The sequence below is a fragment of the Ochlerotatus camptorhynchus genome, unplaced genomic scaffold (genome assembly GCF_037179485.1).
Source record: "Ochlerotatus camptorhynchus isolate MF236.1 unplaced genomic scaffold, CSIRO-AGI_Acam_v1.1 ptg000070l, whole genome shotgun sequence".
Taxonomy (NCBI): domain Eukaryota; kingdom Metazoa; phylum Arthropoda; class Insecta; order Diptera; family Culicidae; genus Ochlerotatus; species Ochlerotatus camptorhynchus.
The window spans coordinates 4,491,045-4,505,920 of NW_027040560.1; the positions used below are offsets into that span (position 1 = coordinate 4,491,045).

Sequence of the window (14,876 nt, forward strand, 5' to 3'; positions counted from 1 at the left end):
TTGGAACGATTGAACGACATCCCTAGTACCAACCAATTGCGGTCCTACGTCTAGGCACAGACTCTTCTACTTTTTAAGGTGCATCATGAAGTCGGTCGCGAAGGGACTGGTCAATCTCAAGCTGTGTAAAGGCCCCATCGAAGTTCAAAAAGTGCTGCAAATTCCGGAACTAACCACTAATTTCCTATCGATCAGCAAGATTTGTCGGAAGGGATTAACGGTAGTCTTCAATGCGGAGAAATGTGAAGTACTCGAAGGTGATGGCAACGTGATTGCATCGGGTACGCAGGTAGGCGGCCCTGTACATGCTCAATGGGAGCAACGAGGGATCGTTACTTACAACGAGCACAAGCATCTGACACAGACGACTGGGACACCTCAACCATCAAGAGCCTACGAAAGCTGAAAACGATGGCAAACGGTACCGATATAGCGAAGGAAATGATCTCCGACCACATTGCTTGTATCGAGAGTAATCATGCACGTTATCCATTTTCTTCCAGTGTGTTACGAGCCGGAGGGCTGCTGGATTTAGTCCACTCCGACCTGGTTGGTCCTATCGAGGTCCCTTCACTAGGTGGAAGTCGTTTCATCATGACGTTCATCGACGATGCGAGTCGAAAGGTCTTCCTGTATTTTCTGGACAGGAAAAATGAAGTATTCGAAGCATACATGAAGTTCAAGTCCATGGCCGAAAGGCAGACGTCAATGTACCGTTCAGAAGCAGCACGAAGAAAGATGGAGTGCGTCACCAAAAGACTTGTCCGTACACACCTCAGTAAAACGGTGTAGCGGGACGGATGAACCGAACGCTCATCGAGAAGGCCAGAAGCATGCTGAACGATTCACGTCTCCCGAAGGAATTTTGAGCCGAGGCGGTTTCAACGGCAGCATACCTCGTAAACAGGAGTCAAACGAAGTCCCTTGAGATGACACCGGAGGAAGCATGGACCGGTAAGAAGACATACTGGTCCACGTACCGAAACAAAGGAGGAACAAGTTCAGCACAAAATCCCAAAAGGCAGTTTTCGTTGGATACGCCGCCGATGTCAAGGGATATCGAGTACATATATGATCCGGTCAAGGGTGACATCCAAATCAGCCGTGACGTGATTGTGATTCAAGAGGATTTGCTCGTGCTCGTCGAAAATGTGCAACAGGCGCAGTTCATGGAGCTGTATACTATCGAACAACCAAGTATTGGTAGCAACGACATCTTTAAAGCAACAGATAATACGGATAATACATCGGGAAGCGACTCAAGCGATGCTGAATATGAAGATGCCGCCAATGAGCCTGCGCTCCCGCCACAATCTGATAGATCAGCTGAAGAGCAAGGGTTTAGGCACAGTGGTCGGGAGCGCCGCTTTCCAGGCAAGTATTCCGATTATGTTCCCTATAGTTCGTTTACTGGTGAAGTTATTTCACCCCAGCCCTCACCGATACAATCTGAGATGCCGTCTGGTGACCCCGAAAGTTACAAGGAAGCACTACCCATTATGGTGGCACCATTTCAGGTCCATTGATGTAATATTGTAGGGGAATTTACGTATTCTCGGCAACCTAAGCAGCGACCTTCTTTCTATAGCCTTTTTCTCTAAGGAACGCACACATATGGAGTATTGGTTTGTTTACAATCTTTTGCTGCCAGCTGCTCTAACAATTTCAGTCGAAAGAATTGTCAAAAACTGTTTTGAAACGCTTTTACAAAGGTCCAATCTTCTCTAGTGAGAGTGAGTATTGTCGGCAACCAGTTTTTCTTCGGCAACCGTTCCATTTGAACTGCATGTAAATCTGCTGTTCTATTATCGGCAACTCGAAATCAGCTACAATTTGAAGTGCGTGTGTTTCATTTCAAGAAAACCTTGCTAGATTGCTTTTTCTCAGTGGTAAAAATATAGTCAAATTGAAGCTGAAAGCATAAAGAATCGTTTGCATGCATTCAGCGAAGTGTTTTCGTAAGAAAATCCAGTGAAAATAGTGTTTCAATTTGGGTTGCCGAAAATAGTCTGGCATGCCGAAGCCGTCATTTCCCCTATCTGCTTTTTGCTATTACATCATTATTTCATACATCAGCTTATTATCAGCTTATCGATATTACATTTTTTTTTGCTGCAGCACATGTGAAAGGTTACAGATTGTACAACCTGACGAATGGAGATATTTTGATCAGTCGTGATGTGAAAATAATTAACAAAGGTCAGTTCAACGAAATATCATCCGGGGAAGCGGAATGTGTTGAATTTCTGGATATTGGATTTTCTGAAGTGGCTACACAGAAACAAAATCCATTGGCAAAAATACTATATTGATGGTTTAAATTAAATACTCTACGAAGAAAATCCAATGGCGTTTCAATGCGTTTGGACGGAATTGAAACTCATAGGACGAATTTGGAATCAAGAAGCAGTGTTAGATTTTTAACAATATCTCAACAATGTGTAGTTCTGTATCAAATTCGACGGTACTTAATGAAAGGGGAATAAATTTAGAAGTCATCTCTGATAGAAACATTTCATTTATTGTTAAAACCCGTTCAAGAAAGAGGAGTAAAGCATGGGTTGTCCTTAGTAGGACGGGAATTAGATCAAAAACCCTACTTTAAGTAGTTTTGATTTCATTTCGACAGTGAGCATGCATAAGGGCGAATACGCGATGATCGATTCTCTTCATCGATTTTCTCTTTGCATTGCTACAGCTAAGCGAAACAATTATCTAGAATTTGTTCAATGCATAGTAGTAACAGGTTGTATAGGCTATCAAAAACAACAGCAAACGCACCGAGAAACGTTAAATCTAGCGAGTTATTAACAAAAGAGAAAATCGACGAAGAGAATCGATCATTGCGTATAGGCCCTTATGCATGCTCACTGTCGAATTTTAACTTCAACGCACCGGTTCTTTGTTTTGCGTACTCCTCAGTACAAAGCCCGCTGGCGATATCGACTACGATGAAGTTTATGCGCCTGTATTTGGGTTGCCGAAAATAGTCTGTCATGCCGAAGCCGTCATTTCCCCTATGTGCACGATTTTCTAATTTTTACAAACGATTCGTAATTGAAGAAACGTTTCAAGAAGTTCTTCTGCACACGATCAGAGCGTAAAATTTTTGACTGGTTAGGCTGAGTGTGAAAGTACTGCACTATTCAACTAATTGCCCTGTCCAGACGTACCAAACGGTAAAGGACGAGGCAATGATAGAGTCAACAAAAACATTCAGTCACTAACGAACAGGCGCTCATTTTAAGGCATTTTCCCAGGCCAGTGACACGACCTATCCAGTAAAAAGGGCAATTAAGCATCTTAACAATAAAAAAAACTGATTTTTCTCGAAACTCGACACTCATCTCATTAATTTTCATTGTTTGAGCGGAGGTTTGAGCATTGTAACGTTAAAAATCGAAATTTATTTTTCTCTCGTACAACAATTTAACAACTCTCTGAGTTATTCTCAGGGGCCGTGTACCCGCGTAAAAAAAAATGGGAACAGGATGATGATTTGGTTCAGTGTACCTGATGAGAGCGCCCCTCGGATGACAGCAGTGTCAGTTTGATGCCTTTCGGGTCGCTGTTGGTGTATGTGCGAGGGCAAAAAGTAAACATAACACACTACATTCACACTCCGCACATAGAGAGAGAAAGGCCAGGTGCTGCTGTGCTGCTGGATGCTGCAAAAGTGTTATCTCCGCTTCGTTTGCAGCATCTCCTCTTCGTCGTCCCATATCATCCCGTGTATAGTGAGTGCAGGGAGAAAACGAGAGCGCGTACCAAATAAGTATTCCAGAAAGAAAAATAATAAAACAACACACATACGCGCGCGCGACCTACAGAGGGAACCAGACGTTCGTTGTTTGTTCGCTGTTTTGTGGGCTCTGGCTCTCCCCTCCCGTCGTGTCGTCCTCATCCCGTATGCGGTAATGTAGAGGAAGAAAAATAATAAGTGCTCCCCATAAGTAGTATGTAGAGTAGATTGCATTAGAAGAGTAAGTTCGTGTTGTGCGATTCGATTCAAAACAAAGCAAATGAAATTATAATAAAAATGAATATGATAATGCAGTGCCAGCGACAGCTCTGCTGAAAATCTATTAGTGGAAAAAACCTGATCCCCAAAGCACCCGATTCGGTTGTGAGCCACAGATCTAGCTACTACTAGAAAGGGATCAAAACTCGGTCACCACCGTGTTGTTAGCTTCTAATCAATTATCAGTCCCAGTCAATTACGCTGCAGTGCAGCCTGGCTCTTGACGTAGGCAAGACTTACAACAGCACAACAGTGACAAGGTACAGTTACTTTCCGGAGAGCTGTGGTTTACAAACAACACCAGAAAGGCAGCTGAGCAGAGGGTGACAAAAAGTCTTCAAAGCAACAAAACCGGACTGATTGGTTCGTACGGTCCCGATAGTGTCGTCTGCGTGGCGGTGGGTTTCCCAAAACCAACTGGGAACGGGTGCGTGGCAGCAGCCTACGGGGGCAAAACACAGCACACAAACACTCTAGTCGAAATATGTCATCCGGAGCAGGAGGAGGAGTACTCGGAGGCGGTCAAAATCTGACGGCGGACCGAGAGTTCCGATACATTGTACAGTGGTTCACGGAATGGAGTGACTTCCAGCGGGAGGACTTTGTGCCGATACTGGCTTCCTATCTGGCCAAGGGAAATCCCGGTGGACCGGCGTACGTTAATGGGATCATCGGTGGAATGGCCAGTGTTAGCGGACAGGACAAACCGATGAGCCTGTTCCAGTGTAGGGTGAGTACAAATGGATGCTGATAACGAAGACTGATGTCAGGACTTGAGGATGAACTAACTAACTACGCCTGTGGGACGAATATGTAATGATCAATCGTTTTAGATCCATCCGCTCTCTATGATCCATTTGCACTTGCTAAATAAATGAACGAAAACAGCGATGACCTAATAGGGACCAGTTCGATTTTGTTTACTAACCTGGTTAAAATGTCGTATTTAATTATTTTAAAGATAAATCGTCCATCTCAAACCTTTGTAGGGGTAAGAGGTGGGAGGTAGAAAAATCTGTGGAATAGGTCGCGAAATTTAAATTGAAATAAGTATTGCTATTTACAACATAAACTGAACCATTTCAAAAACGTAAACAGTATGATAAAAGTGAACGATATAGTTGATATAGTGTGTCTTCAGCACACCTATTGTTTTGATTCATAAAACAAAAGTATTGCAAAATCGTTGTAGTGGAAATGTTGGCTTCGGCAATACCTTAACCTATTATCGTCAAGGGGTAAACAAAGTCCTAAAGCACTAAAATTTGGCCAATAGATGCTCTCAAACACAATGTTTCCACATACCAAAATTGAGCTCTCAAGGACGTTGTTTACCCCCCTGACGATAATAGGTTAAGGTATTGCCGAAGCCAACATTTCCCCTACCTATTCCAGAAAACAAATTGCTAAATCCTGAACTTGGTAAAATTTTCAAGATGCCCGGTCTTAGGAAAATATTAGAGAACCCGAAATATTCAAAAAAAGGAGATTCAGATACCCGACTCAGATTCCAACCTCTAACAAAATGTTGGATTTGGAAGTTGAGCAAAATTTCACAATCTCTTCGATAATTTTTCAAGATTCTGGGACTTTGAATAATATTGTGTATTCCATATTCTTAAAACTTTTTTTTTTAAACTAGACTAAAACAATCTCGTAAAAACAGAATTGAGTGTATCTCGAATATTTGACTTTGCCTCTTGAATATTTCTTCAAGCTCAGAATTCTGAACTTTTCCTTAGTATGGGATACCAAAAATGAAGCCTGAGATCTAAAATAAATAGCAGAGTTTCGTAACTTTGTCGACTCCAAGATCGACCAAGATTTTCTTAAGTGAAAATCCTAAACAATTTCTATGCTTCAGACATGTGATTTGTTTGTTAATTTTTACAATCTTAGAAAAGTTTGTCATGTCACAGAAACGAGAAAATGTATCCATGATATTGAATTTAGGCGTTTCAGACATTTCTGGTACCATAATCTAGAACAGTTTTCTTAGATTCTTATTATCTTCAAAATTTTGAAGACGACAACTATGACTCGCCGTTCTAAAGGAAGTCGTGCTTCCAGCCATCAAATTGCCGCTCTTATGGAATCTTTTGTGAACAACCGTTCGAGAGGAATCCGTCTGCCTGCCATTTCTGGTTCCTGTAAATACAAGCAGCAAATTGCTGCTCTAATAAAGGCTTTTGTGTACGACCTGAAGCAGAAGACCAGACCAAAATTCGGGTACTTGGTAACAAACTGTTTGTTACCTTCAGCGTGCCGCTCATTTCTGCTACATCTGAACCGGCTGAATCGCTGATTGCATTTACACAAACGGCCCTTTTCAGGTTCACCAATTTATCTTCAAGAGAGAGGTTGATAGGACAGAACTACTCAGAGCAGGTTCAATGGACCGAGTAACCGAGTAAGATTAACCTCAAAATATGATCGATGGTTCAGAAGTTCGAAGCTAGAAACCACCTGTTTATAATGACAATATTTACTGTCATTGTCTGCAAATGTGACCGCAAATGACAAATATTTTCTACGGCGACCACAAGAAAAGCAGCAGTGTAAGAGGATGCTTATCGGTGTTCAGACGTATGATGGTTATTCCTGCGTATCTTCGTACATTTAGATAGATAAAGGAGCTGCAGAAGCAATCGAAGAATGAGAACCGTAAAAGAACAGTTCCAATAAAACACTGCACGAGACCAAAGCTAAATTTCCCCGCACCCTTTGTGTAGGGATTTGAGAAGAAACTTTCAATTGACGGCAATCAGTGCTGAGATTTGTCATTGTCATTGACAGACTTTCGCGCGATATTGACAAAATTGTTCGTCACATAGTCACTGACAGACTGATCCTCAAAAAAACCTTCGTCAAAATCTCATTCATTTTTTCGTCAATGACAAAGATTCACCAAGGTGTAATGTTACGTTTAAGTTTAGAATATGATTATAAGGCACACTTTATGTCGAGTGTGCAACAACAAACTGCTTAATCCCACGCGAGCGTGTACAAATAAGATTGGCCACAAGGGTCCGCGTGGCTTGAAAACGAACGAGAGCAGAAAATTGGATTGCAACACGAGAATGTATACACGAGCAGCAAGTAGTCTTCCGGTCATCTCTCACCAACAAAAGTGTGTTAGTGAAAACCATCAGACGAGTGGCTGCTGGACCGTCGGACAACGAAGTCGTCGCGAAAAGTGCGGTGCTGTTTGATCCGGAGCATCGTCAGTGGACTTCGGTGGAATTCAACGCCTAGAAAATTCGGGCACCATAGTGAAGGACTTGCCACTGACGAGCCGCACAGCATAGGACCGAGGGAGAAAAACGGGCTCGCCGTAGCCGCCATCACGATCGAGACGAAAAGACGATTGGAGGTTAGTAAGACAGTTTCCGCTTACGGGAGAGCAATCCTGACTAAAGCTCTTTCAAGTAGCACCACACTGGAGGAAGCAGGTCGAAGCACCGTCGAAACGACCGAAAGATTGCGAGCGCATAAGAGCCGACCTAGGAGTGGATCTTCCATGCTGCGTCACGGCATCGCAGAGATGGGAGTCGGCCATTGGGCACAAAAAAAAGCCTTCCCAAGGAAGTAGGTCCTCCCAGATGTTGATGTTGTCCACGAAGGCTAACCTAGTGGCGCCTCAGGGCTTTTTTTTAAATTTAATTGCAGCTTCGAACCCTTCCAAATCGTGCAAGCCAATCCGGACAGTCTGCGATTCTTCATCGCGTCGACGGCATCGATTTCGACGCTCAACGAGCAGTTCGGCGGCAGTAAAGGCAGCGAAGCGCAACCCGCACGCATACAACAACGAGCCAGCATTCTTCTAGGTGGCCCCATCGAGTCGGGTAACCGAACGAATCTCGGGCCTATTTCATCCGTGGCCGATTGGCACATCAGGCCGACGTAGTCCCTCGTATGCCCATGTGGAGCATTGATCAACACTAGTAGGACGTGTCGGGTGCGTGTGTAGTGTCCCAGCGTGACTGGAATCGAGCGGTGGTAAGGGTGCACCCAGCCGAAACAGTGAATAGGAAAAGAAGAGAATCGTGCAATTGAAAGAAGAAGAAAACTTGAACCAGAAGGTAGGACAGTTTGAGGAATAGGCAAGGGAAAGATGGAAGGGAGGAATAAATGTACCTAAAATGACAAGCCCGTTCTTGATTTCGTTGGTGCACATTCCTCCAGTGTTTGCATTCTAGCTCATTCATAGGTAGTCTGCTCTACCATTAAATGAATATTGCAACAGTAATTTAGTACATTCTGTGTCACATTATTGTTATCCAAGTAGCTCAGAACGTAGATACTTGTTCACTAAAATGGATCCATGTAATTGTTTTGCTCAAGTCATTTAATTTTGTTACAAATTTAGCTAATAAACAAATCTGCCCCTTTTTGTCACTGACACTATTGTCATTGACAATTGACATGATTTGCCTTGACTATGACTGTTAGCTCAAATGAGTGACCAAAGCAGAATTGTCAATATCACCGTGTACTGTCGAGATTTTGCAGCACTGACGGCAATTGAGAAAAATAGGGAGTGTTGAAATCTTGGGTATTTCGATTTCATTCATTGCAAAATTCTTGCGAATGGAACGATGTAAGGTCAGCTCAAAACACTGCATACTGACACATTGTTGCACAATTTTACTGCTTCTCTCTGGACTTCAAAATGTAAGTACTTAACTCCAAATTTATGTGGTCGTATTTTCCCTCCTACGAAACCTAATGAAATCAAAGTTTGATGCAATTGGTTCCAAAAAATTAGAAAATGTCCAAAGACAAAGATGTTACATGCATTTTTTTTCTAAGTTAACCACAGTATTGCAGTGTAAAGCAAGGTGATAAATTTGTTAAAGCTTGCTATATAATTAAAAACAAAGGACACAAATGTTTAAAAAAATAGTGAGACATGAGTTCAGCAGTGCTAAGAACACATAAAATTATAAACCACGTTAGAATTATTTTAAAAGAATTGACCACCCCCTCGATCCCCTTTCTCATTTTACAGCTGGTATAATCAATTTGGCAGATCGATGTCCTTCTATACCACTTGAAATCACTGAAATGGGGTCGATTTTTGAAGATCAATTTCCACATATGTTATGTGCTTAAGAGTAAAACTGAACGAGCATGCACATTTTTAAGCTAGCCAGGATCGAATGCGGAAGCAAATATAATTAGTTCTAATCTGTTCTAATTAATACTATATTTGAACATTTTATTAGTTGGTAGTTCCGCCGTCTGTGGCGCGCATAATCAATTCCCTTACGTTTAACGTTTACACACTAATGCCATATGTTGGTACTGCCCACGTCAGTGTACTCAACAGATGGCGGTAGTGTTTTAGCGACGATGTTTTACAATGAAAAATATTTAATGTGTTATGTCTGTTTGTCTGTGAAGAAATATTTATACATGGTCGTGGGGATGCAAAGAGAAAATCTACGAAGTAAATTTGTCAATGTTATTTGAGAGCTAATCCATTGTTCGGCTTAATTAAATGGAAATTGGCTGATGAAAATTTTAATACTTTTATGTTTTCCTCTTTCAATTTGTAATCGAATTGTTGACTCCGCGAATGAAGTAATAAAAATCTGATCAGAAAGTGGATACTTGTTGTTGAAATAGTAAACAACTTTTGACCCCGTGCAACAATTAGTGTTGTATAGGAGATTTATGAATTGATTGTGTTAAGTGAGTGATTTTTCAGTTACAGTTTGAGTTACACAACAAAACGGTGCTTAGAACAAATATTATGTTCGTCACGCAAAATTCTAGAAAAACTAACCTCTTCATGCTTCCCCCTTTCGTCGCGTTTTTCCTATACATTATACACTGCTTGTCACAGATTTCGGAACACCCCTTGAGTGCGTGACGTACTGACGACGACTTCGGTAATACCTTTACCTAGATTACGTACTGAAATCCTTAGGCGCTCATTTTTGAAAAACCATTCATTATTCATATCAATATCGTACCTTCTTTCAGGTCAAACTTTTCAACGAATGGTCAGCCAAATGGCCAGAATCCAATGGCGATAAATTACTGGAACGACTCGCCGAAATTGATCCCGACTTTGCGCAGCAAATCCAGCAGGAACTTTCCGGTGAGCCGAAAATCGTCGACCATGAACCCACCTTGGAATACGAGAATGGCGATCCGGCAAGCATGGGTTTCAATTCCTCCTGCCCAGCGGAACAAACGACAGCCACCATCACCACCAACACCATCGAGCCCATCGTGCTGGTTATTGGAGAAGACTAAATCAAACTTGAGTACCATGAAATTGTTCTACATTCCTTCCTTCCTTTTGCATCTCGCCCGAGTGGGGAAAAGGAAGCACGCACTGAGAATCCATATCTTGTTTTTTTTAAAGACTTAGCTACTTGATATTTATTTTTGCCACTAGCATTCCGCGTAGCTCTTTCTATTTAAACAGAAAAAGAAGCGAATATTTAATTAATTTATTGCAACTGATTAGCATTAGCATCGAAGAAATCTCCCCCAGTCCCACCACAGAGTTTTCCCTGTTTTTCGCCACTATTGAAATAGCTATTTAACAGACTACAACTAAACTAGATTACGGACGACGACAAATCAAAAAACAGAAAACAAACCAGAACCGAGATCTAGCGATACGTGTAGTATTTATCAACGCGGTAGTAGTTGTTAAGAATCTAAAAGCAATTATGAATTTGCCATAATGAAGAAAAAAAGTTCTCAATTACTAGAACGTATGTATTTAGCCAGGAAACTAGAATAACCCCATTGGTCCTACAAGGAAGCGAAAAAAAAGTATAAATATTGAGGTTTATTATTCTGAAAGTATGAAACATTTTAAGGCTAGCAACGGAGGATGTAACAATGCAGTAACTGCATAAATTACATTCCTACATTCGACACAACTGAAGTGTAAAGAGTTGAGAAAAAGAATAAATAAAAATGCAAAAAAAAAACAATTACATGGTGGTTTGTATGTTTCTTTTTTTTTCGAACCCATTGCCCTTCTGGTGCTCTTGATAGGAGCTAGGAAATGCGTATCGATCGGAGTAGACTAGTCGGCGCAGACAAAGGCACGGTTAGAGAGATCATTGCCATGGCCGGCTGCGACTGCCGTAGCAAAACACGACCATTGACCTCGTTTAATTCGGTCATTGTGGAGCGCACAACGAACGCCATACTGCTGCTGCTGCTGCTACTATTGTTGCAGCAAGTGGCTAAATGTTTAATCGTTTTGCGAAATCGCTCTGCTCTTATAAGACAAAAGCTTGCGATTTTTTTAAGACTGTCCGTTGCTAATAGAAAAAAAGGCTAAACTCCTAAACGACGTGTGTCATGTCGTGACGGTGCATGAATATGGGGAGGGAGCCCTTGAAACACACTAATATAATTAAGATCGGTCGCAGCGCCAGAGCGCCATGAGACGGCGATTATGCAATTTCTCCTCGTAAAGAAATACAAACAACAATAATGAACCAAGTCGGCTTAACAAGCCACCACCGGACAGGTGTGTAGGTACCCAACCCAAGCAAGCATAATAGTTGAAATTGAAAAGATGAATGGCCATGCTCAAAACGTAATGAATTCGCAAAAGACGACAGTCAGTCAGAAAAGTCAAAATGCCTACTGCGATTAACGGTCATTCTATGTGTGTCGTCTTTCACTTTTGCTCTCTATGCTGCCCGATGGCTTTGTTAAGTCGGTCGGCCAGTTGTTAACAAAAGTGGGCAGTTAGTTCAAAAGCGGCTTACCTGAAGAGGACCAGAAGAAGTTGTTTGAAGTTTTGGTTTTTTTTCTGTCCGGTAGGACAAGCAGACGAACGTGAAATACAAGTCTGGGCACAAGAGGGCGATTGTGGTCTAGTGATGTTTAATGGAAGAAAGAATGATTCACACGTTCTATTAAATGTTCCGTTGAGTTGACTGTCAGCTGATGCATAACAAACAGGTATACGGTCACCTATTATCGACTGTATGAATATAGAACATATTTATGTAGGGGAAATGGCTCTAATGTTGGCCTATGGATCTAAGATTGGCCTCTCACTAAAAATCTGTTATTTATCAATTTTATCTAGACGGTGGATATTTTTGGTCGCTATTGAAAATTTAGTCGATTACTGAATTTATGTATGGGCCCAAATTAGGGGCATTTAGGCCTACATTACATCCCTTTCCCCTATTATGTTTCAAATGGTAAGTTGCTAAATTGCATACAGGTTTACTTCGATTCATTTTGTATATCAAATGCTTTATGGTATTATGGAATCATAAGATAAGATGTTACAATGATATTTTGTATTTGTAAGTTACAATAGGCTTTTTCTATGCACCACCAATGTAGAGTGCGCTAGGCAATTATGAGAGGAAACGTCAACCAAACCGTTTGTTTACATCAAAATTAAAAAAATACAAATTAACGCATATTGTTATCCGTATCTTGCATATTTCGATCCGGAGAAGTCTTATTTTATCATTTTTCGCATATTTGAATGGATTTTTAGCAAAAATAACATCACATTAAAAATCCGAAAGATCATAATCGCTGGAGTAGTTTTATAAATCTTCACTTTTCTTAACAAAAATATGTGGAAGCACCAGCCGGATCACTCCCAAATCGATACAGAAAACAAAATATTTCACATGGATGTTGATTACAAGCACCTGCGATGGATAAATTAATCAGAAAAGGTAAAAAAACATTTTCCTCTTCCTACACTGAGAAAAAGTCAATGATTGTTTCTATGTGCTCCAGACATAGATTTTTGCAATTAGATTTATGATATATTTTCTATATGCCAGACACATAATTCGAGGGAGGTTGTTCATTGAAACTTCCGGTCCGCTTCGTAGCATAGTGCTTGCTAAGAGGTGCCAGGTGGTAACCCACTGATTACCTGACGATCGGCCAAATTTGGAAGACGTCTGCATTGAATTGTCTCACATTGTAATATTCCGCCCACTATATCACAATCAATTGCGAGTAGCTGAGCGGAATGGAAAGGAAAGTATTTGGTACAGGACCAAGTCTCTCCCGGCTGGCGCCAAAACAATGAACCTGGAAGCAACTGGATCAAGTTGTCATGGGGCACGAAATGATCCTGTTGCATGGCTTGGAGCTGTTGCAATTGAGGAAGGGGGGGGTTGGTGCTAATGTTTGATTTGTTTTTGTATAATTTCAGGTGTTAAGGTGGCTCGATGACTCTGGATAGTGGGTTTGACGGTGGTTCAGCAAGAACAATATTGAGACATACGGGAATGCAACAAACGTGTCAAATTAACTGCATTGGTAACGAAAACACAGAGGAGCCTACACCTGATGTCACACACTAAGGGGTCGTCCATTAATTATGTCACACATTTAGGGGGGAGGGGGGAGGTTTTGAAAAATGTGACGAGCCATACAAAATAAAATTAAGGTCCATACAAAAAATGTGACAAAGGGGGGAGGGGGGGTTGAAAATGGGCCAAATTTGCGTGACATAATTAATGGACCATCCCTAAGGTGATGGTAATAAGGTCGGTGATAATATGACATTTACACAAAAGCGGAGATCAAATCAGGTTCGTCAACGTACCAAAATTAGAAACTTCGATTAAAACGTGGAATCTGTGCAGCACCAGTGGAGAACACTCAAAAGCTACAGGTCTCATCAACTTGTGGCTGGTGGCCTCACAAATGGATCTCAGATGTAAATGTCATCAGAAACCGATTGCAATAGAAACGAAGTCTGCAGGCAAGCGTTTGATTATAAATTAAATCCGCCAGAACATTGCAGCAAAGGCAAATACTAAGGCGGCGGAGCGTCAACAAGGAAATTAAGCAAGCCGATAGGAATTTGACCTGGGCCCAGGTCAAGCAGCTGCCCAGAATGGAAGTCTTTCACGTTGGCCCTGTGCACCTCTGGAGGTTCCCAGTTATTTGAGTACGACGACGATGGACGTTGCCCCTTGGAACGGAATGAAAGCGAACAAACCTGATGTTACACAACAAGCCGGCGCGTGTTTTTTTTTTCAGCAAAACAACAAAATCCTCTTCTTTATTCTTTTAATCTCTTACCATCCCCTAATCGGACGCTAGTGGGACCAAAAAGCCTGCTAGTGAATGGAAAGTCGTTATGCTATACGGTCTAGCATAGGCCACGTCTAAATTTCCGTAGGTTCATGCCTGGCTTAAGTGCAGATCGGTAGGCAGCAGCCAGCCAGGGTGTGAACTGAGCAATAACAATAACAATAACAATATTCTATATGTAATATATGTGATCACATAATCTGTATGTGTTTTGTTCCATGATATCTAATTATGTGTGGCCAAATGAATATTATGCTTAATATTTTATAGAAACTTTCTATTAGTTATGTGTGGATTTTTACTAGTGTATGCTTCACAGCGAAAATTTCAGCCCTTATCACTCTTTTGATGGTTCCCTTATTCACCACCAGAGGCTGAAACGATCGCTTAGTATCTATTGGATTCGCCTATAAGAGGCTGTAAGGAATGTGTTGTATACATAAAACTCAAGAGCCTGAATTTACAAAGAGACGACATCCCAACTAACAATTTTAGCTGCAGATAAGCTTATACAGCCAAAATTTGCCTTATGCAGCTATTTTTTGCTTGTACAAGCTGGTCGGCAGCTAAAATTGTTTGTTGGGATGTCAGAATTGGAACAATCGATTGTCTGTCAAAGTCATAGGAAAAGTCATTCCAATCGAGCAGAAGACCTGTCAAATGGATAAGATGTCGCCTCTTTATAAATTCAGGCTCTTTACATAAAACCTGTAATTTTTTTTTATTGAGTCACGATCAGCGAATTTCGCTGTTCGCGAAGAATGAAAAATGGGTGAGAGAT

General features: G+C 41.4%; 2 protein-coding genes across 2 annotated transcripts in view; one reads left to right on the forward strand and one right to left on the reverse strand.

Annotated features, from left to right (window-relative positions):
• The window catches only part of LOC135697445 (zinc finger protein 479-like), a 322,329-nt gene that overhangs the window by 86,919 nt on the left and 220,534 nt on the right, over window positions 1–14,876 (reverse strand). The gene's annotated exons all lie outside the window — the stretch shown is intronic.
• Window positions 3,656–10,979, forward strand: LOC135697496 (uncharacterized protein C14orf119). Its single transcript, XM_065217248.1, has 2 exons — window positions 3,656–4,751; window positions 10,013–10,979. Exons 1-2 carry the CDS (start codon window positions 4,506–4,508, stop codon window positions 10,286–10,288), a joined length of 522 nt encoding a protein of 173 aa, XP_065073320.1. The 5' UTR covers window positions 3,656–4,505; the 3' UTR covers window positions 10,289–10,979.

Excerpts from the sequence above, each read along its gene's own strand:
- LOC135697496 (XM_065217248.1), top strand. The coding sequence starts at position 4,506 with ATGTCATCCGGAGCAGGAGGAGGAGTACTCGGAGGCGGTCAAAATCTG. Across the intron at positions 4,752-10,012 it reads TGAGCCTGTTCCAGTGTAGG|GTCAAACTTTTCAACGAATG; the intron begins GTGAGTACAAAT and ends ACCTTCTTTCAG.